At 36.6% G+C, this 22,513-nt stretch overlaps 1 protein-coding gene across 2 annotated transcripts in view; it reads left to right on the forward strand.

The window, feature by feature from the left end:
- The first annotated feature begins 1,183 nt into the window (after nt 1–1,183).
- Nucleotides 1,184–22,513, forward strand: part of LOC115209385 (GTP cyclohydrolase 1-like) — a 156,751-nt gene continuing 135,421 nt past the window's right edge. For both annotated transcript variants that reach the window (XM_029777771.2, XM_029777770.2), the window contains exon 1: nt 1,184–2,513. In XM_029777771.2, coding sequence (XP_029633631.1) covers nt 2,171–2,513 — 343 coding nt within the window. In that variant the 5' untranslated portion in view covers nt 1,184–2,170. The remainder of the gene's footprint in view (nt 2,514–22,513) is intronic.

Raw genomic sequence — 22,513 nt, forward strand, 5'->3', positions numbered from 1 at the left:
GGATGCGCATTGGTTGCCACTGGTTATCAGTGTGAAGCTGACGGAAATCCGACCATTTGGTCTGGTTGAGGTGGTGGGGAGTGGCTGGGTCAGTGCGATGACAGGGCTCATTGAGGCCCATAAAATATATCACCTTGCTTTGTAACATAACAGATTCGAACTCGCGTTACTTTGGATCGGTGTCTTATCTTTTTCACTCGACTTTTCCCTTTTTCCTTCATCTATGACAATTCTCTCCTTCCGTCATTCCGGATGAGAATACACATATAACTGCATGCATATATGTATATGGGTGCGTGCATACACGCACACACACGCATGTGTGCATGAATGCATGTATATGTATATATATATATGCATTTCTGTATGTATGTATGTATGTGTGTGTGTGTATGTATGTATGTATGTATGTATGTATGTATGTATGTATGTGTGTGTGTGTGTATGTATGTATGTATGTGTGTGTGTATGTATGTATGTATGTGTGTGTGTGTATGTATGTATGTATGTATGTGTGTGTGTGTATGTATGTATGTATGTATGTATGTGTGTGTGTGTATGTATGTATGTATGTATGTATGTATGTATGTATGTATGTATGTATGCATGTATGTGTGTGTGTGTGTGTATGTATGTATGTATGTATGTATGTATGTACCGTATATATTTTCTTGGAAATCTGTCAACCTTTACCTTCCACTAATTCAGGCCGGCGATTAACCAAAGCGACAAGGTTTCTGAATAAACAAACACGTATATCATCTGTGTGTATGTGTGTATGCTATTGTTTATGTGTGCGAGCGCATATACATATGTCACTATGTATATGCATGTGTATACGTGTGTGACTGTCTACAGCGTATAAATTAGTAGTTGAAGAATCAATAGATGAACGGCACACCTTTTTCTTCTTTACTTTGCTTGTACCTTCTCTTCCACTTCTTTCGGGTTTATGGTGTCACTCTCTTCCTTTCATTTTATTGCGTTTAATAAAATGTCTCATATTACCTATCCACTTTTCTTTTTCCTACTCTTATTCTCTTCAATTATAGTTCACAATTTCGATTTATTCCTCCCTTCCCTTGGAGCCTCTTATCTCCCTTCCGTTGTGAATCGGAAATCCAACGCGTCATTCGTATAGCAACTGTTGCTAAATGGAATTACGTCACACAGTGAGAGAGTCTATTTAAAAGTATGAACAGCAGGCTGTCAGAGTAGTCTATGTAAAGAACCTGTGCACGATAAGCGAGCGAGGAGGTTCTTTCTCCTACATTGTTGAATCAGAACAAGTAGCAGTAGTATCTGTTGAAATAAACCTACTCGCTGCTGGTGAATTAAGTGGAAAGGACTGTTCTGTCGTCAACAAGTGGAGTAGTAGACTTCCTCAGTTCTCAGACATGAGTGGTGACTTTTATTTATTCATTTTTGTTTTATTCTTTTGAATTTGGCTGGATCACCTCTTTTTTCTCTTTGTTTTTGAACGAATATAAAAATTGACGCAATTCCACTTGGGTCTACTGAAGTTTCTTGGTACGGGACGAAAGATGTTTTTTCTAAGTAGAAATTGTTGAACTCACACAGACTTTCAATTACAGTCGTTTAAACGCTACAATTGTTGATATAAATGAAAAAGAAAGTTAATGAAGTCAGTTTAACACCTCAAGTCCAGCAATATAAATTTACATGTAAACTATACATGATTATAGTTATTCCAACAAACATAATTACACACACACCGAAACGTACATAAACATATACTTTCATTTTTACGGATATTTTAACACCAATTTTAAACATAGACTCTGATACATAAGTAGGTAAAACATTTGTCCATCAATATATTCATCTTTTAATACATCTATATTTCATTAAAACCCTTAAAGTAATTTATCCATCCATCCGTCTGCCCATCCATTCATCCATCCATACATAATGTACGTTACAGTTATGTATTCTTACGAAGTTTCATACTTCTTATGAATTTCCATATCTCTTCCCGTAACAGTATCTTAGGAACATTCTACTTACCGACCGGGCCTAGAAGTGGATTAATTTCTTTTGTGAAAATTTTATTTTATTACAATCCTTTGTAATTACTGCTTAAAAATACATTTCGATAGTATTATAAAAGAAGACAAAAGGTAAATAAATAAACACTTTCCATAGAAGAATGGAGAATCATCGGGAACCAATCTACCGAACAGATCCGAATGTGGAACTTGAGGATCAATTACGGAAATTAGCTTTCGTGCGACATCCGAGTACCCAGAGCGAAGGCGATGTTTTCAGTCCGGTAGGTTCAACGTTCCAACCCAATCGGTATAAACGCACCGAAAGTATCACCTACGATGAAATGAGCGAAGAAGAAATTGTCAAGTCACTTTCCACTCATTATAAAGGTATTTTGAGTAACCTGGGAGAAAATCCTCACAGACAAGGACTATTGCGGACCCCAGAGAGAGCAGCTAAAGCTATTATGTTCTTTACAAAGGGCTATAAAGAAAACATTGAAGGTAAGTGAAAAGTTCAGGTGCGATTTTACTAGATATAGATGGCTACTTATCATTTTGGAAGCGATAACAAAATCACACACAAAAACTGAGATAAGACTGGTGACTTAAGAATATGAAATAAAGGGAAATGTTAAAACAAAAACAAAAATAAAACGAAAACCTATGAGAAGTTTGCGAGTCTTTTTTCTCACTTTCTTTAACATGTCCGGTTTAAGAACAATGACTACTCGGTTTCATAACTCGAGTCCGTCCACACACATACACACACACGTCTGCGCGCACAGAGATAGATAGATAGATAGATAGATAGATAGATAGATAGATAGATAGAGAGAGAGAGAGAGAGAGAGAGAGAGAGAGAGAGAGAGAGAGAGAGAGAGAGAACAAATTAAGTGTAAGAAAGTACTGTTTACAGTTTTCCCTTTAATTTACATTATAAACTAAGCAAAAGCTCGCTGTTCGTATATTCCTGATTCTTTCTGTCAATCTGTAGACGTTTGTGTGCGTGTGTCATTGAAAGTTTGCGTACCGTTTGTTGTACGCAGTCTTTCTGTGCGTACATTCCTGCGTGCTGCGCTCGTTTTCTGTACTTGTTCTCGTGACCGCGTGTGTCTCTGTATCACTTATTCATTGCTGCGTCTGCATTTGGATAAGTGTGCTGCGTGTATACGTGCATGCGTGTGTGTATGCTCCAACGTCTATAGGGAAATTGTGTGTGAGTGCGCGTGTGTGTGTGTTTGTGTGTGTGTGTGTCCGTTGCAGTTCATTGTATTGTGCTCAAAGACATTGAACGTGTTCTATGATGAATTACTCTCCCCGAGGGCAGTGGCAAAGTGCTGAATTACCTGCGTTACACTGTTTACTTTCGTCTCTTTGCTTTCCGAGATCGAATCTCGCGGGGTTTAGTTAACTTTGTGTTTCATCCCCACTCGATTTATAAATGCCAGTAATACACAGCATTTAATAGTTCCAATCAACTCTCAAAATTAGCGTTGTCTTTTCAAAAACAAATCAACTATTCTCAGGAAAGCATGAATGTTACAAATTCTCATTTATGTATTCCAAAAGATATCAGACGTTAAAAGTCGTTAAAATAGTCAACCGTTTCACAAATCTGCCGCTAATGTACTTGCGACAAGCATGAAACTCATAACTTCGCAGTTTTATCTTTCCTAAAACTACAAGTCTTTTGTATCGACTACCGCTGCTCCCAACAATCCAAAAAGGCAATACATAACTAGTTTTATGCACGCTAAAAATAACAGCTAATTCACACTTTAGCGTCTTAAAAAACACGGCTATCACATCCCAGGCTACATAATCCCATGTTAACAAAGAGGCAGAATGGTCATATTTGAAATGTCTTTGATCATAGGCCGGCTTCATAAGTGGTGACAAGGGAATAAATATCAATAACAATCATAAAAATATAACATTATGACAATCGATCAAGATTAAGTGGAAACAAAATACTGGAAAGTGAATATGTGAGCTTATCTCGAATCGTACATATATCTCGAGACTGGTTCATGCTTATAGGCATACTTACATAGTACACACATATATATGATGTGGCCATGCAGCAGCACTGCTGACAGAATATGTGTATTTATATATGTGTACAGGTATATACATATATGCGTATATATATATAATATATATATATATATATATATATATATATATATATATATATATATATATATATATAATATATATATATATACATATATATACATATATATACATATATATACATATATATACATATACTCTTTTACTCTTTACTCTTTTACTTGTTTCAGTCATTTGACTGCGGCCATGCTGGAGCACCGCCTTTAGTCGAGCAAATCGACCCCGGGACTTATTCTTTGTAAGCCCAGTACTTATTCTATCGGTCTATTTTTTGCCGAACCACTAAGTGACGGGGACGTAAACACACCAGCATCGGTTGTCAAGCAATGCTAGGGGGACAAACACAGACACACACACATATACATACATATATACGACAGGCCCGGGGCTATAGTAGAAGACACTTGCCCAAGATGCCACGCAGTGGGACTGAACCCGGAACCATGTGGCTGGTTAGCAAGCTACTTACCACACAGCCACTTGCTTTCATCCATTCGACAGCGGCCATGCTGGGGCACCGACTTGAAGAATTTAAGTCGAATGAATCGACCCCAGTAATTTTCTTTTATTTTTTAAGCCTGGTACTTATTCTAGAGGTGTCTTTTTGCCGAACCGCTGCTTTGCGGGGATGTAAACACAACAACACCCGTTCACACGCGGCGATGGGGGACAAGCACAGGCACACAGGGACACACTCATATATTTGTAAATACGACGGGCTTATTTCACTTTCCGTCTAACAAATCTACTCATAAGGCATTGGTCGGCCCAAGGCTATAGTAGAAAACACTTGCCCGAGTTACCATGCAGTGGGACTGAACCCGGAATCATGTGGTTCGGAGCAAGCTTCTTACCACACAGTCACTGCTGCGCCTATAGCTTACATACATACATACATACATACATACATACATACATACATACATACTATTGCATACATACATACATACATACATACATACATACATACATACATACATACATACATACATATATATTTCCCTATAAACACACACAATTACATATAAACATATATATATATGTATATATATATATATATATATACACGCACGTACGCCCACAGACACACACACTCACTCACATACACACACATATATGTATTTATGTATATGCACATAGAAATATTTTCGTACATACATACATGTATGTGTTATGCAAGTTTCTTTTCATGTTCAGCAATGTTGGTGGGAGAAAATGAAGAGTATATCGTCAGTTTACTCGGTTCAGGGCGTCCAACGATCAATGTGCTGTGGTGTTAAACCGGATAATGGATTTAATCTACCACTAGTTTATGCCCAGAAAAATCCATCTTTCCATTCCAGTTCGGAGTCGTCCTAGCAACATTATAAGCCTTCCCGGGCAAATGGGTGTGGTGGGCTCTTTGGGCTTTTATATTCTAAAGTAAACTGCATCATACATAAACCATAACTGGCCACGTAAGACCCGGGATCCCCACCTCCGCGGGTGACTGCTCTGTGTGCCTCTGCCATGAGATAGCACTGTCACCATCATAGTGAGCGGATGCGGGACACTGTATGACAGATGTTTGATGTGATGGGAATAGCAGCCACATTTTCATATCTCACCCTTCTGTATAGGACGCAATGATTAATTATTCTTAGATATACTTTTTGTTTAAAAGATGGGTTGTTGTCTTTCAACATCTGGTAATTCGTTTATAGCTGACATTGGGTTAAATGACAAGACGATGATATCGGCGACATCATTATCATCATCATCATCATCGTCATCGTCATCGACAACAACAACAACAATGTTTTTGTGTGGTTTGGAAGACAGTATTCTTCTTCGAATTTACTTTTTTATTTTTATTAAACGTTTTCTGAAGAAATTTTGCACAGTTATAGTAAATATTTGACAAAGTATTTGACGAAGTATTCGCAATATCATTGCTAGTACTCATGTCATGTGTTAAACTAATGATATTCTGAAAGTTTATCTTCTATCCTCCTCCATCGTCTTTATTATTCTTTGTGAAGAATATATTGCCCGCCCTTATTCTATAATCAAGCCAAGTATTATTATATTTTTACTTTTTTCACTTTATGTAAAACTCTATACAGTTAAAAGATACAGATTTAATTTGCCAGCCAATGAAGGAGTTACTACGAAGTCCTCTTAGACATAGCAGCCTACTTTTCAGCGAATCCCGCCCTATCACTATAAAAGGAAGGAAATACATATAAATGAAGAAGTCTGGACAGTCATGGCTAGAACGTCTTTGAGGATAAGTCTTCTCGATCAGGACTGACTTGAGTCTAAACATTAATATCAATGTATCTTAACAAGTCTCTGTTAAGATATATTCCATATCATGATGCTGTATACCCTGTTATACCCCCAACAATTCTTCATTCAAAGCATCTTTAACTAGGATCTGTCTAATGCAGTGGTTCTCAACTGGGAGCCATATGGCCCTGAGGAGTGGGGTCCATATAGCCTAGGGGAGTGGGGTCCATATAGCCTAGGGGAGTGGGGTCCATATAGCCTAGGGGAGTGGGGTCCATATAGCCTAGGGGAGTGGGGTCCATATAGCCTAGGGGAGTGGGGTCCATATAGCCTAGGGGAGTGGGGTCCATATAGCCTAGGGGAGTGGGGTCCATAAAAGATTTTGTTAAAATTTATATGCAATAAATCGGTTATATTTTTACAATGCATAAAATATTTGAACAGTTTTTAATACAATTCCTAAAAATAATTAATCATAAAAATATAATAGGGGTTTTTAGATATTGAATGGCTATGAGAATCATCCCCACCGCTGAGTAAAATAGGAATCAAACAGGTCCATAGGCAAAAATAACCCCAAAAAACCCGTTGGTCTAATGTGTGAAGCAGTGAACACCAATCCGTGAAAGTGCAAATCTTATACTATCCATCTCACGATAGAGTTCGCTATGAAAGCTAAAAACACTCAACTTCATTTTGTGGTGAATTACTCTTCCACAAACTCGTTTTATGCCAAATCTGTAGAAATCCGACAACTGGGCAAAGCGTCGTCGTCCTGTCTCTCATCACCGGCGCCGCAATATATCTATAGTCAAAACCCTTAAATCTCTCTACTCCAAGACGTAGCTTTAAGTAAATATCATGAGAAGGTACGCCTTACAGTGAAAAACTTATTGTCTAATTAACGAATTAATCCATTTCTATTAGCTTATAATGTGTTCTAAGCTAATAAAACTTAAACTGCAGAATTTGGAAAAGTCAACGGGAAACCATTCCTGCACTCAATCTCAGATTGAAGTTGTCATTCAGCTTATTCAAATTCGACAATCTTTCAAACAGACTGTGAATGGTGACTGATGCGTAGCCGTATTTCGTCTGCCGTTACGTTCTGGGTTCAAATTCCGCCGAGGTCCACTTTGCCTTTCATCCTTTCGGGGTCTATAAATTAAGTACCAGTTACGCACTGGAGTCGATGTAATCGACTTAATACCTATGTATGTCCTTGTTTGTCCCTTCTGTGTTTAGCCCCTTGTGGGCAGTAAAGAAATAGCTATAATAGATAATATACCCTCTGACGTTGTAGTCATCATGCGTATGTACCGACCATTTGGTAGTCATCTTAATCATCTTTAGATAAACGTTTACTATTTGAATTGAAATGAATATATTAAAAGTTACTTGTTTGACCATAATGACGAAGAAATGGGACACTTGAGAATAGTTTAGCTGTTAACAGCGTTGATGCCACAGAGGCAAGTAACTGTACTGTTGGAAGAGCCTTCAAGAGGCCAACGACAATATGGCGGATGATGTTAATGTTCGAAAATATGGAAGTCGTCATTAGAAAATGTGATTGTAGGGAATAGACATGTGTTCATATGCGCGATTGTTTACTTTTGACATCAGATTCATTAACTTCATACCTTCAAGTATGTATGCAATCATGTCTGTATGTTTGTCTGTTTGTGTACCTGTCAGTCTGTTTGTCTATCTGTCTGTCTGTCTGTCTGTCTGTCTGTCTGTCTGTCTGTCTGTCTCTCTCTCTCTCTGTCACACACACATATATATTTATGCGTGTGTGCGTGTGTATGTGTATCGATATATATCTGTCTATCTCTCTCTGTCTTTATCCATCCATCCATCCATCCATCCATCCATCCATCCATCCATCCATCCATCCATCCATCCATCTATCTATCTATCTATCTATCTATCTATCTATCTATCTATCTATCTATCTATCTATACCTACCTATCTATCTATCTATCTAGCTAGCTAGCTAGCTAGCTATGCATACATAATCGAAATTCTCCACTTGTTTGTCAATGTTGATATGCATACAAAATCGAAATAAAAGATTCTATCTGCAAAGATTACGAACATTATAACTGAAACGAGACCCCTCCCATCGCCACTACAAAGCACAGAAACAGTAAGCCATGTTAAATAAACAAATAAAGATCACATGATATATTTTTTCCTTATTTGGCAAACAAAAAGGGACATAGGATGGTTTCCTAGTTAGATGTATCTCTTCCTTGCAATGGAAGCATCCAATGAAAAACCAGCTCTCTCTTCCCCTTTCTCTTACGACTCACACACGCATGCGCGCGCCAGTGCACACGCTCATCTGTATATTATCCTACGCTTGTGACATTCACAACACCTTTCAGTGGACCATTGAATCGGCATTTTCTGTTGGTAACGCCAGCATATTATTCAAAGTCTGGTGGAAATGAACTCGATGAAGAGTTTAAAACGTCAAGTGAATATTTGTTAAACATCTTGCTGTTATCAAACACAATCGTGAATATAGTTGTTGAACGAGATATACCACTTCAAAAAGTGTAAAAGTGTACGGAATTTTGAAAACATAATCAGGAAGCTTCAAAAATACTTCACATTCAAATATGGTAGACAAGAGAATTCAAACTCAATTTTTCATCGAAAGACGTTCTTTATTGGAGAATTTAGTGTTTAACCTTCATTTAATGTTGGGAAATAACCCGTCTATACAACGGTCGACCCTTGGTGGTTGTTCTCTGATACACAGTGCCAAAAACAATAACTTTTAATAAGAAGCAACTTTTGCATGTATGCTGTTCCTTTTCATGTACTGGACTTCAGAGATCAGCATCTTCTTGAACCATTCTATTTGGTAGATTTTAGCTTTAATTCCTAAAATTTGGGCCATTTGTAAAGTTTGAGATCAATCTTGTCCCTTTCAAAATGAATTTGCTCAATTAATATGTTGATAAATCCAGATTATACAGATCGTTTTTTAATGAAAACATTAAATTTCCTGAATATTAATTATATATTTTCCTTATAAAAGTAATCTTCTTTTGCACAAGCCATGCGAAGGCATGGCTGTGTAGTTAAAAAGTCTGTTTCGAATCAACCATGCAGGAGGATGTGCAAGTCTCTTCTACCACAGTCTCGGATATCTTATTGGGAATTTGATAGACGAGGACTATGGAAATCCGCCTTTCTCTCCCTCTACTTTCTTTCTCTCTCTCTCCCTTTCTCTCTCCGTCCGTCCGTCCGTCCGTCCCGTCCGTCCGTCTCTCTCTCTCTCTCTCTGTATACACACACATATACATACACATATATATTATATATACGCGGGGGTGCTGAGATGTTCCTGGCTTTGAATAAAAGAAAACATAGGAGGACCAGTTAACTCTCTTTACTCTTTTACTTGTTTCAGTCATTTGACTGCGGCCATGCCGGAGCACTGCTATTAGTCGAGCAAATCGACCCCGGGACTTATTCTTTGTAAGCCCAGTACTTATGCTATCGGTCTCTTTTTGGCGAACCGCTAAGTAACGGGGACATAAACACACCAGCATCGGTTGTCAAGCAATGCTAGGGGGACACACAGAGACACACACACCCATACATATATATACATATATATATATATATATATATATATATATATATATATACGACAGGCTTCTTTCAGTTTCCGTCTACCAATCCACTCACAAGGCATTGGTCGACCTGGGGCTATAGCAGAAGACACTTGCCCAAGATGCCACGCAGTAGGATTGAACCCAACCATGTGGTTGGTTAGCAAGCTACCTACCACCACAGCCACTCCTGCGTATATTATATATATATATATATATATATTATATACTCTTTACTCTTTTACTCTTTTACTTGTTTCAGTCATTTGACTGCGGCCATGCTGGAGCACCGCCTTTAGTCGAGCAAATCGACCCCGGGACTTATTCTTTGTAAGCCCAGTACTTATGCTATCGGTCTCTTTTGCCGAACCGCTAAGTAACGGGGACATAAACACACCAGCATCGGTTGTCAAGCAATGCTAGGGGGACAAACACAGACGCACAAACAAACACACATAGATATATATACACATATATACGACAGGCTTCTTTCAGTTTCCGTCTACCAAATCCACTCACAAGGCATTGGTCGGCCCGGGGCTATAGCAGAAGACACTTGCCCAAGATGCCACGCAGTGGGACTGAACCCGGAACCATGTGGCTGGTTAGCAAGCTACTTACCACACAGCCACTCCTGCGCCTAAGATTTTATCAACATATTCTCTTCTCAGATTCACACACTTGTTGCAATTTTTTTCTAAGCCCTGAAAAAGAACCAGGCCTTTCGTGATACCCTTAAAACCAGGAACTTTTCGGCCTTTACTCGTAAACACACGCACGCACACACGCACATCACACACACACACACACACACACACACACACACGCACCACACACACACACACACACACACAAACATCTTATAATAATTCCGCTTTCCATTACGTTACTTAGCCCGTCGGTAACGCTTTCACGTGATTAGAGAAAAGGAGTAAGAGAGAAAAGGAGGGATAGAGAAGCGTCCATGACGTTGGCTGAGGAAACGTAATTGTAACGCTTTCGCTCGATTAATTGAAGGAAAAGTGAAAACGAGCAAAGAAAGGGTGGGGGAGAAAAAGAGGATAAGGTGAAGAATGAGGCAGAAAGACAGAGAAAAAAAAAGAGGGAGAGAGAAAAGACGGAGACAGAAAATGAGGGAGAGAGAAGCGTCCGTGATACGTGGTTGGGGGAACGTAATAATTATGACGTGGTTAAAAAAGTTAGTTGACAGTAGTGACATAGAGAAGAGTTAGGAATATAATTTTAGCTGAGGGGTGATGTTCTGATGGTGAGATTAAAGAAAAGCAGAGAGAGAGAGAGAGAGAGAGAGAGAGAGAGAGAGAGAGAGAGAGAGAGAGAGAGAGAGATGCTGGTGGTGATGGGGGTGGTGATGATGGTGATGGAGGTGGTGATGGTGAATACATAGTGAAGGGGATTTTTTTAAAATTGAACTACACATCCCAAACTTGCCATTTACTTTAGAAAGAAACCACTTTCCCGTTCGCCTGTCATAAGCAATGACTATCAATAAATCACAAGGGCATACATTTGATAAAGTGGGGCTGTCTTGCCTGAACTTGTATTCGGCCATGGTTAGTTATATGTTACATTCTCAGGGTTCGCAAATTATCTGATGTGAGAGTTAAAGTTATCAACATTGACAAACAAATGGAGAACCTATACGAAGAACATAGTCTGCAAAGAAGGATTGGATTGAAAGATGTATGCAAATTGAAATGTGTATTGGCTCTGATCAATCACCTTGGCTTATAGGTTATCAACTATGTGGTTTTCAGATTATGCCATGTTGCATTAAATGTTTACCCCTGTGAAATAGTGACCCCTATATTTTACATACAAAATAATTTTTTTTAAAGTAAAGGTTTTGATTTCTAAACATGAAATTGAGACTATACTCTTTTACTCTTTTACTTGTTTCAGTCATTTGACTGCGGCCATGCTGGAGCACTGCCTTTAATCGAGCAACTCGACCCCGGGACTTATTCTTTGTAAGCCCAGTACTTATTCTATCGATCTCTTTTGCCGAACCGCTAAGTAACGGGGACATAAATACACCAGCATCGGTTGTCAAGCAATGCTAGGGGGACAACACCACACACACACACACACCACACACACAAACATATATATAACACAACATATATACGACGGGCTTCTTCAGTTTCCGTCTACCAAATCCACTCACAAGGCTTTGGTCGGCCCTAGGCTATAGTAGAAGACACTTGCCCAAGGTGCCACGCAGTGGGACTGAACCCGGAACCATGTGGCTAGTAAACAAGCTACTTACCACACAGCTACTCCTGCGCCTATGTAAATTTCAAAATGTATTTTTTTCTGTTTATGGGGAAAATGGAAAAATACGAGTGAATATTTATTTTATTAGTGCTGTGTTTTAAGCCTATAAAATTTTGCATAAAGCACATAAACTATATATATATATATATGTGGCCGCGTGTGTAACGTTGGCGATTTTTTTCCTCCGTCTTCCCTTCTCTGGATCTTTCCTTTTCCTATGTTTCTGACGAAGAGCTCCGCTCGAAACGTAAAACCCTCCTTCTTCTCTTCCTTCCTGAGCGTCCAATAACACTATATTTGTTCCACGTCCTCGCGTTGTTGTGTTTTTTTTTGTGTTTTCATGTTTGGATTAAATATATATATATATATATACATATATATATATATATAACTAATATAGGATAAAAAGTTTTTTCGAGAAAAATTTTTATCAATGGCCCATATCAAAAAATACCTTTAAAGGTTAAATTTATAATAGTTTAACAAAATAAGGCCAAAGAAAAATTCTAATGACAAATCTGCGAAAGAAAGACAAAAATTGTCAAATAGCCATTATAATTTATGCGTCTCGAAACAAACCGATAGAAATTTCTAAAAAATTCGTTATTACCGTATTGATCCAATTTCGGGCTTAATTCATAGAATTTTCCCCTCTTCAGCGGCAAATACTTGAGATATAAGTGAAATACTTATTCATATCCATCGAAAAAGCAAGCACCAAGTATTTGCCGCTGAAGAGGGGAGATTCTATGAATTAACCTCGAAATTGAACCAATACGGTAATAATGAATTTCTTAAAAATTTCTATCGGTTTGTTTCGAGACGCATAAATTATAATGGTTTTTTGACAATTTTTGTCTTTCTTTCGGCATATTTGGCATTAGAATTTTTCTTTTGCCCTTATTTTGTAAATTATATATATATATATATATAAAGTGCATTAAGTAATCATCGTATTCCAATTTCCTTCACTTTTTAATAAATAGCAGATGAGCAACTATCTTTAATACAGACACAACACGGTTACGCCTTCAGGTCTTTTGGATATAGTTTTCAGGAGTAACCCATTATTAATTCCGCGAAATATTCGTGGGTCCCGCTAGTATATATATATATATATATATATATATATATATATATATATATATATATATATATATATATATATATATATATATCAAAATCAAAATAGCAACAAGAATATCTCGGTAAACATTGTATGCTTTCATAAAATGATGTAGCGTGAAACGATCGTACCAAATTACCGAAGGTATTCTTGTTGCTTATTTTGATTATAATCACCCTATGGATTTATATGGATAACACCGTACAAAATTCTGGTGCATCTGACTTAAGTACCATATTCATTTGAATCTAAATTTTGCTGAATGTATATATATATATATATATATATATATATATATATATATATATATATATAACCCTTTGCTTGACCTTCCCTTCCTTCCTTGTCATCCTCTTCGAAACCACGCTGGAGTTGAACTAAGGACAGCTGATGAAGGGGAATTTTCCTTGTGTAGTTTGTCTTGTACTCTGTTTTTCGTTTGTAAAATGTCCGTTTCCATGTTTGTTTTTACGTTTTCGTTTCTCGTTGAGTTCTACGTCTATTTGTGGTGTCCTGTACTCACGTATATATATTTATATATGCATGTATATATACATGTAGATGTAGGTACGTACATGTATGTATGCATATATTTTATTTATCACACTATTGTATGACTGAGCGCCCTCGCGTCGTTTCGTTTCGTTTCCTCCAAGTAAGTTTATATATATATATATATATCTTTTGCTTCTCTATACTGGTAAAGATGTAAACAACGGCAAGAAACCTAAATATATTTTTTTCCTTTCGCCATCACAAATGTAAGGAACCAGTGATAGGTTTGTGGAAATGTTGTAATTGAGGTGCTGTTGGTCGTAAATTGTTATGTAATATTCTATCCACTGTTAATGTTAATTTTATTAATGAGAATTAGAATTTGAAGGGGAAAGGGCTCACTATATTATGTGCATCAGCATTATTGTTCGAAAAGAACTCGAAGCAACTGTAACGGCTAAATGGAATGAAATAAAATCATGGGGCGACGGCATTACTGTGAACTGTGATACTGTTTGCAACAAATAGCAGATGAAAGAAAAAATTAATTCTAGGTTAGTTATAATGATTATATATATATATAAAGAAGATTGTACAAAATCGTGACGTTTTGGAGAAAGTTACAATCGAATAACTCTACTGCAGAACTTAACTGTTCCTTATTTTATCGACTCCGAAAGAATGAAAGGCAAAGTCAGCCTCGGAACAATCAGACCAATTATAAAGGGAAATAACTAAATGCCATGTGATAATTTGTACGTTACTGTTTCGTTTCCGCCATTCCTGATCCAACAAATAACTTTCTGTTTCTAAAATCGGCTCAACGTGACAAATTCAGTGTCTACGTATAATCGATTAAATACAACCCAGCACTGGACTTGCTGTTATTTTATCGATCCATAAGAATGAAAAGCAAAAGTAATCTCGGTTACATTTGATTTCAGAACGTAAAGATACGTTACTAAATATCACCAGGCATTATTACTTCACCTCTCATCAACCTAATAATAACAATAATAATTATTTCATTCATTGGCCACTAGAGCCGAATAGTAGTATTAGTAGTAGTAGTAGTTAGTAGTAGTAGTAGTAGTGATAATAATAATAATAATAATAATAATAATAATAATAATAATTATGACGATAATAATTTCCAGTTTTGTCCCGAGGGTACACATTTCGAACAGGACTGTAGTCGATTTAATTAAAGGTGATAAAATAATTACCTGACTGCAAATTATTTTATCACTCTCCATCCCGACAGGAAGAAATGCAGAATCATATATATATATATATATATATATATATATATATATATATATATATGAATATATATATATATATATATATATATATATATATATATATATATATATATAGTTATCCCATACTAATATGATAAAAATAATGTATTATGATCTATTTCTATATATGTATATATACTTCGATATACTTGAGTATATGAATGCAGTATTATATATGATATAGTTTCGTGAATAATACTTGTTTTCAATAATATAAATATTAAAATAACTAAGTAAAGAGAACAGCGGCAGCGTGGAATATATAGCTATCATCGAAATAGTAAATAAAACCATCGAGAGATTGTCGGAAGCGTACACCTACTACCATTGACAATGCGTCTGTAGCTTTAGTAATGATCCCTTGTTCGAAGGTATAATCGTGTGTATCAAATATATTAAGGATGCCTCATGAGCTATAAGCGGACGCTTTTTTCTTATTTTTATAAGAATGCCATATTAGTATGGCGATAACTATTTTTTCCGCTGTTCAGAGAGACTTAGTTTTTTAATATTCTATTATATATATATATATATATATATATATATATGTACCTGAAGATTTGATCAAGATTGTAGTGGCGGTTTTTTTGACTTTTATTAAAATTTTATGTATTGATTAAGCGTGCAGTGGTTTTGTCAATAATATATATATATATATATATATATATATATATTATATATATATATATATATATATATATATATATATATATATATATAGATATATATATCATATATATATATTATATATATATATATGTGAGAAAGTTGGTTTTGTGAAAGCACGTGTGAATATAGAAAATGTAAAAAGTGAAAAAACTACAGAAGGCTTGTTTTAAGGTTAAAAAATATATAATTGAGTCAATATGTCTGAAGAATGTTATCAATTTTTTTCTTACAATGACATAGTTTAGAAGAATTTATATATTTATGTATGTATGTATGTGTTTACGTGAGTGTATGCATATATATATAAATATCTATATAAATATATATATATATAGATATATATATATATATATATATATATATATATATATATATATATATATATATATATATATAGATAATATGTGGTGTCATTGAGACCCAAAGGTATCAGGTAATGTTGAATAGTGCTATAGACAGACCATAGTTAAGTTCTAGGTTTGCTGATTTTGGGGTTCAACGTTGGTCATATGTCAGCGTGTGTATACAAGAATTTTTTGCGTAATGGAAATAAAAAACCAAGGCTGTGTTGATAGAACATTTATAGATAGAAGGTCTTACAGCTGTTTTCAGGATATTTATTAATTATATCTCTTCATCGGAGATGGTGTGAGAGGATGGTTAAGTAATAGTTAATTCAGATAGGATACAGAATAGAGAGTGATGGGGAGGAAATAAAATAGATGTGAGATATGTAGGGATATTGAATTGTAGATCCATTTTTTAGGCAGAATGGTATACATATAAGATTCCAATACCTCAATACCTTATGAGAAAAATCCAATAGTATTTAAAATTGTTCATTCCAAGTATAGAGTTTTTATTTAAAGTGACCTAAAAATAGGGAGTGTATAAGTAGGGTCAAATCGAAAACAGGAAGAGGGGAATAGAGAAAGAGAAAAAGAAGAGAAAAAAGAGAGAGAAGAAAGAGAAGAAAGTAAGAAGAAAAGTAATAAAATAATAAAAAATAAAAAACCTGAAGAGAGGAATAAAGGAAAGAAGGAAAAAGAAAAAAGGAAGATATAGATAAGTTAGTGGTCAGTGGAGATAATTTGAAAGTAGGGGTGGGGAGATAAGGGGTGATAGAGAGAGAAAGGTATTAGAGTGTAAAAATATTGAAGGAATGGGGGGTGGTGGTAAAAGGTAAAGGAGTGACAAATGTGTAGCGGTAGGGTCTAAGTGTAGGGGCAGAGAGAGGGGGTTAGTAGTATGAATGAAGAATTAAGGAATTTATATGGTTTAGCAGTTCAGTGCTTAGTAATATAGGAAAATATGTATGTGAAGATGTATAGATATGTATATATCAGACATGTATGTATATATATTTATACACATGTTTATATCTCAATATTCACACATACAACTCTTACACATACAATCCTTACTCGCATGCATATGCACACATGCGCACTCACGTATTTCGATTTGACCCTACTTATACACTCCCTATTTTTAGGTCACTTTAAATAAAAACTTTTGACTACAACATTGTGTATAAATTCTGTACTTGGAAGACCAATTTTAAATACTGTTGGATCTTACTCATAAGGTATCGGAATCTTACACTGTGTAGAAACTCTATACTTGGAATGAACAATTTTAAATATTGTTGGATTTTTCTCATAAGGTATTGAGGTATTGGAATCTTACACATATACCATTCTGCTTAAAAAATGAATCTACAATTCAATATCCCTACATATCTCACATCTATTTTATTTCCTCCACCTCACTCTCTATTCTGTATCCTATCTGAATTAACTATTACTTAACCATCCTCTTACACCGTCTCCGATGAAAGGATATAATTAATAAATATCCTGGAAACAGCTGTAAGACCTTCTATCTATAAATGTTCTAATACCTACACAGCCTTGGTTTTTTATCGCATTACGCAAAAAATTCTTGTATGCATATGTATGTATATATATATATATATATATATATAGTTATCGCCAGGCTAACATCGCCGTCCAGGAGAATAGGTCGAATGCTGCCGTTGATTAGCTTCAAGAGGCCATCGCCTCTACCTAGCTATTTAACATTTGAACCTGTGCTCATTATAACCTTCGAACAGGGGAGGTCAGTGGCTTCCCCTTGATGGTCTGGCATCTACAAACTAGTTTTGTGGTATTTGCAATAAGGCGGTGAGCTGGCAGAAATGTTAGCACGTCGGGCGAAATGCTTAGAGGTATTTCATCTGCGTTACGTTGTGAGTTCAAATTCCGCCGAGGTCGACTTTGCCTTTCATCCTTTCGGGGTCGATAAATTAAGTACCAGTTACGCACTGGGGTCGATGTAATCGACTTAATACCTATGTCTGTCCTTGTTTGTCCCTCTGTGTTTAGCCCCTTGTGGGTAATAAAGAAATAGGTATTTGCAACTTATCAATGTAGAGCAGCCGAACCCAGCAATTCTTTTCTTTTATTCCTCTAATTGCTTCAGTCATTTGACTGCGTTCATGCTGCAGCACCGCCTTTTGTCGAGCAAATCGACCCCAGGACTTATTCTTTGTAAACCTAGTACTTATTCTATCGGACTCTTTTGTCGAACCACTGTTGTTACAGGAACGTAAACACACAAGCATCGGTTGTTAAGCGATGTTGGGGGGACAAACACATACACACAAACACACTCACGTACATATATATACGATGGGCTTCTTTCAGTTTCCGACTACCAAATCCACTCACAAGGCTTTGGTCGGCCCCAGGCTATAGTCTAAGAAACTCGCCAAAGGTGCCACGCAGTGGGACTGAACACGGAACCATGTGGTTGGTAAGCATGCTACATACCACACAGCCACTCCTGCATCTATCTATCTATCTATCTATCTATCTATCTATCTATCTATCTATCTATCTATCATCTATCTATCTATCTATCTATCTATCTATCTATCTATCTATATCTATCTATCTGTCTGTCTGTCTGTCTGTCTGTCTGTCTGTCTGTCTGTTTGTCCGTCTTCCGTCCGTCATCCATCCATCCATCCATCCATCCATCCATCCATCATCTATCTATCTGTCTATGTATCTATCTATCTATCTATCTATCTATCTATCTATCTATCTATCTATCTATCTATCTATCTATCTATCTGTCTATTTATCTGTCTGTCTATCTATCTCTGTATATATATACATAAATATATATGTATATAAATATATACATATATATATAAATATATATATATATATATTTATATTATAAATATATTTATATATATATTTATATATATAAATATATATAAATAAAAATATATATATAAATATATATATATATAAATAAATATATATATATATATAAATATATATATATATAAATATATATATATATATATAAATATATATATATATATTGTTATATTTCGGAATGGTCATATTGCCAGTTTAGCCAATAAAAATACACGCACTATATATTTGGTGCTATTTTGCTTCAGTGTTATTTATTTTTTACATTAATCTCAATCTTATTTCGGCCAGAGTTCTTTCGTCGCACTCCTATGACCGCAACAGTGGTCCTTTGCTTTCTTCTTTCTTATTTGTGTGTCTCTCCTTACTAACCGTCAGCCATTTTGTATTTCTATTGTATGTCTTCATTTGCGCATGCTTATATCTCTATGTGCGTCTATGTTTATTTAGTGTGTGTGTGTGGGGGGGATGCCTGTAATATTTGTATCTTCTGTTTATATATGTTCATGTAATTTGTTTTTGTTGTTGTTGTTTATTCTTATTTTGTTCATGTGTTTACATCCACTTATTATTATTATTATTATCATTACGTATGCTTGTATGCTTGTATGTATGTATAACAACAATACTAGTAATAATAATAATAATAATAATAATATAATAATAATAATAAAAATATTTTAAATTAAACAAAAAAACTTATATAGTTATTTATTTCTATTTGTTTATTTATCTGTGTATTTTATTTATTATGTTTTCGGTTTTGTTTATATTGTAACCAGTTTATGGGGATCCTCTACCGTCATATGTTGTGGTGTGTGCCAGTGTTCCATTCCAGTTTCCTATTCAGGCTAGGTTTATCTTCTATTATGTGTGTAGCTTCTGTAATTTGTCTAATTGTTGCATCTGTTCTATGTGTGGACAAGATTTTAACTTCTATGTTGTTGATTGATCCCCCGTGTTCCTGTTCGGCGTGTTGGTACAGAATCGATGAGCTTTTACCTTCCTTAAGTTCTCTCCAATATCCATTTACCCGCTCTCCTATGCCGTTTCCCCTACGTATGTTACTGTCTTGTTACTGCATCATCCTTCTATACATCTTATACTATAGACTACATTTCTGGCATTACAGTTTGTTTGTGGGCTAAATCTACACACAGTACAGTACCTATACGTACAGGGGGTTCTACTAAAAGGGTAGGTTCTACCGATAATGGATTTGATAGGGTTGCCTGGCTTTTCAACAACCTTAATCCTTAGCTTAGTCTAGGGTCCTTCTAAAGCAGTACGCCAGTTCACCTCCAGGGGCGGTGTCAACGAACATGACACTCTGGTATTTACGGCTATCATACCAAGAGTTGGCCTTCCCTATTTTCTTTTTTGTCCTTTCTATAGTGTTCCATGACTTGTTCCTATAGAGTGGGCAAATCCCATTCCTATTATTACATAATATATTATCAAATTTCTTCATGGCTCCTTTGTATACTCTGATCCTTTCTTTATGGCTGTAACCTGAGAACTGCATGCGGTGAATGAAATTTTGTATGTGTCTCTTTAACTCTGTAGGCTCGCACATGCGGGACACATTTCTCATTATTCTGACGAGGTGAAACCACCTCTGATACGTGGCACATGGTCAACAAAGGAGTTCGATGCCGCTGCCCGCATCTGTATCTCCTGTCGAGAGGTAGGTTCATCTGGAACCCCTGACAAGAAGAGATTCAATTTAGTTTTAAAGAAACCCACATCAACACCATGCAAGTCTCTCAGGCATTTAGGAAGGATATTGAAAACTGTGGTCCCCTGAAACCCAAGCTGTTGCAGTATCTGGTCCTGTATTTTGATGGTGATGTTGGGATCTTTGGCACCATGCAGTGGCGCCCCGTTCTGCTATTGGAGTAACTTTCAATGCCAAAATTCGGGACAAGACTCTCCAGGATTTTCCATATGTATATCACTGCATATCTCTCCCGCCTTCGCTCCAGGGAGAAGAGTTTTAATACTTTCAGTCTTTCCCAGTAGCTGATATGTTGCATTGAGATGATCTTCTTAGTGTAGCTTCTTTGAATTGCTTCGAGTTCTGCTGTTAGCTTTATATTGTGTGGTGACCATAGTTTGGAGCAGTAGTCCAAGCGGCTGAGGACGAATGTCCTCCAAAGGACCGTCAGTGTCTCCTTCTCTCTTGTTCAGAAAGTTCGGAGAATCCATCCAGCTAGCTGTCTGCATTTTATCACCAAATTAGTAATATGTACTTGGAAAGATGCATCATTGCTCATGTCAATGCCCAGGTCACGCACTGATTTTAACTCAGGAATTGCAATTCTTCCCGGGCCAGCCTATCCAGTCTGCATGTCGTTTACCTTTGTGTGCCGGTAGCGCAGGGCCTCGAACTTACCTGCATTAAACTGCATGTTGTTGTCCTCAGCCCACCTGTATATTGTATCCAACTCCTGTTGCAGATGTGTAATATTTCCAGAGTTTTGTATTGTGTGGGAGACTTTTGTGTCATCTGCATAGCTAGCAAGAGTGGCCATCTTAGCAACTGAGGGCATGTCTGAAAGGGCCACTATCAACAGCAGTGGCTACAAGACAGTGCCCTGTGGAACACCGCCTGTTATTTGTGTTTCCTTGGAGGTGGCTCCATTGGTCACAACTGCCTGTCTTCTGTCTTTTAGGAAGTTGTGCAGCCACTCTCCAAGTTTTCCGCCTATGCCGAGACCACGCAGTTTGTGACAGATACCGTGGTCGACTTTATCAAAGGCTTTTGCAAAGTCGAGATATATCACATCCACACTTGGGCCATTTAGTAGCTGTTTTAACACCCAGTCATAGTGTTGCAGGAACTGTGTTAGGCAGCTTCTACGTGGTCGAAATCCATGCTGGGTGTCAGTCAGCAAGTCATTTTCTTCAAGGAACATGATTAGTTTCTTGCGGGCTATTCGTTCCATGACTGATGTGTGAGGTCAGAGAGATAGGCCTATAATTTTTAGCATCTGCTCTGCTTCCTCCCTTATGGATAGGGTATATTACCCCCTCTTTCAATTTGACTGGGAGCTTACCACTTGCAAGAAAGCTCTGAAAAAGAAGCTGTAGCGGTTTTGCAAGGGCTCGTTTGCACGATTTGAGAAGGATCGCTAGAAATCCATCAGGTCCAGTAGCTGAGTTTGTGCCAATCTCATCTATGGCCAGTGTGATATCAACATCTTCAATGTTGATGTACTCAATTTTTCCCTCTTTCTCCACAGGTAAAGTGGCAAAGAATTCTTCTGGGTTGTTTACTTGCCTGTGCCATAGAGGTGTAGTGAACACACTTTGGAACTGTTCGTTCAGTATTTC

This window comes from Octopus sinensis, linkage group LG3 (genome assembly GCF_006345805.1).
Source record: "Octopus sinensis linkage group LG3, ASM634580v1, whole genome shotgun sequence".
Taxonomy (NCBI): domain Eukaryota; kingdom Metazoa; phylum Mollusca; class Cephalopoda; order Octopoda; family Octopodidae; genus Octopus; species Octopus sinensis.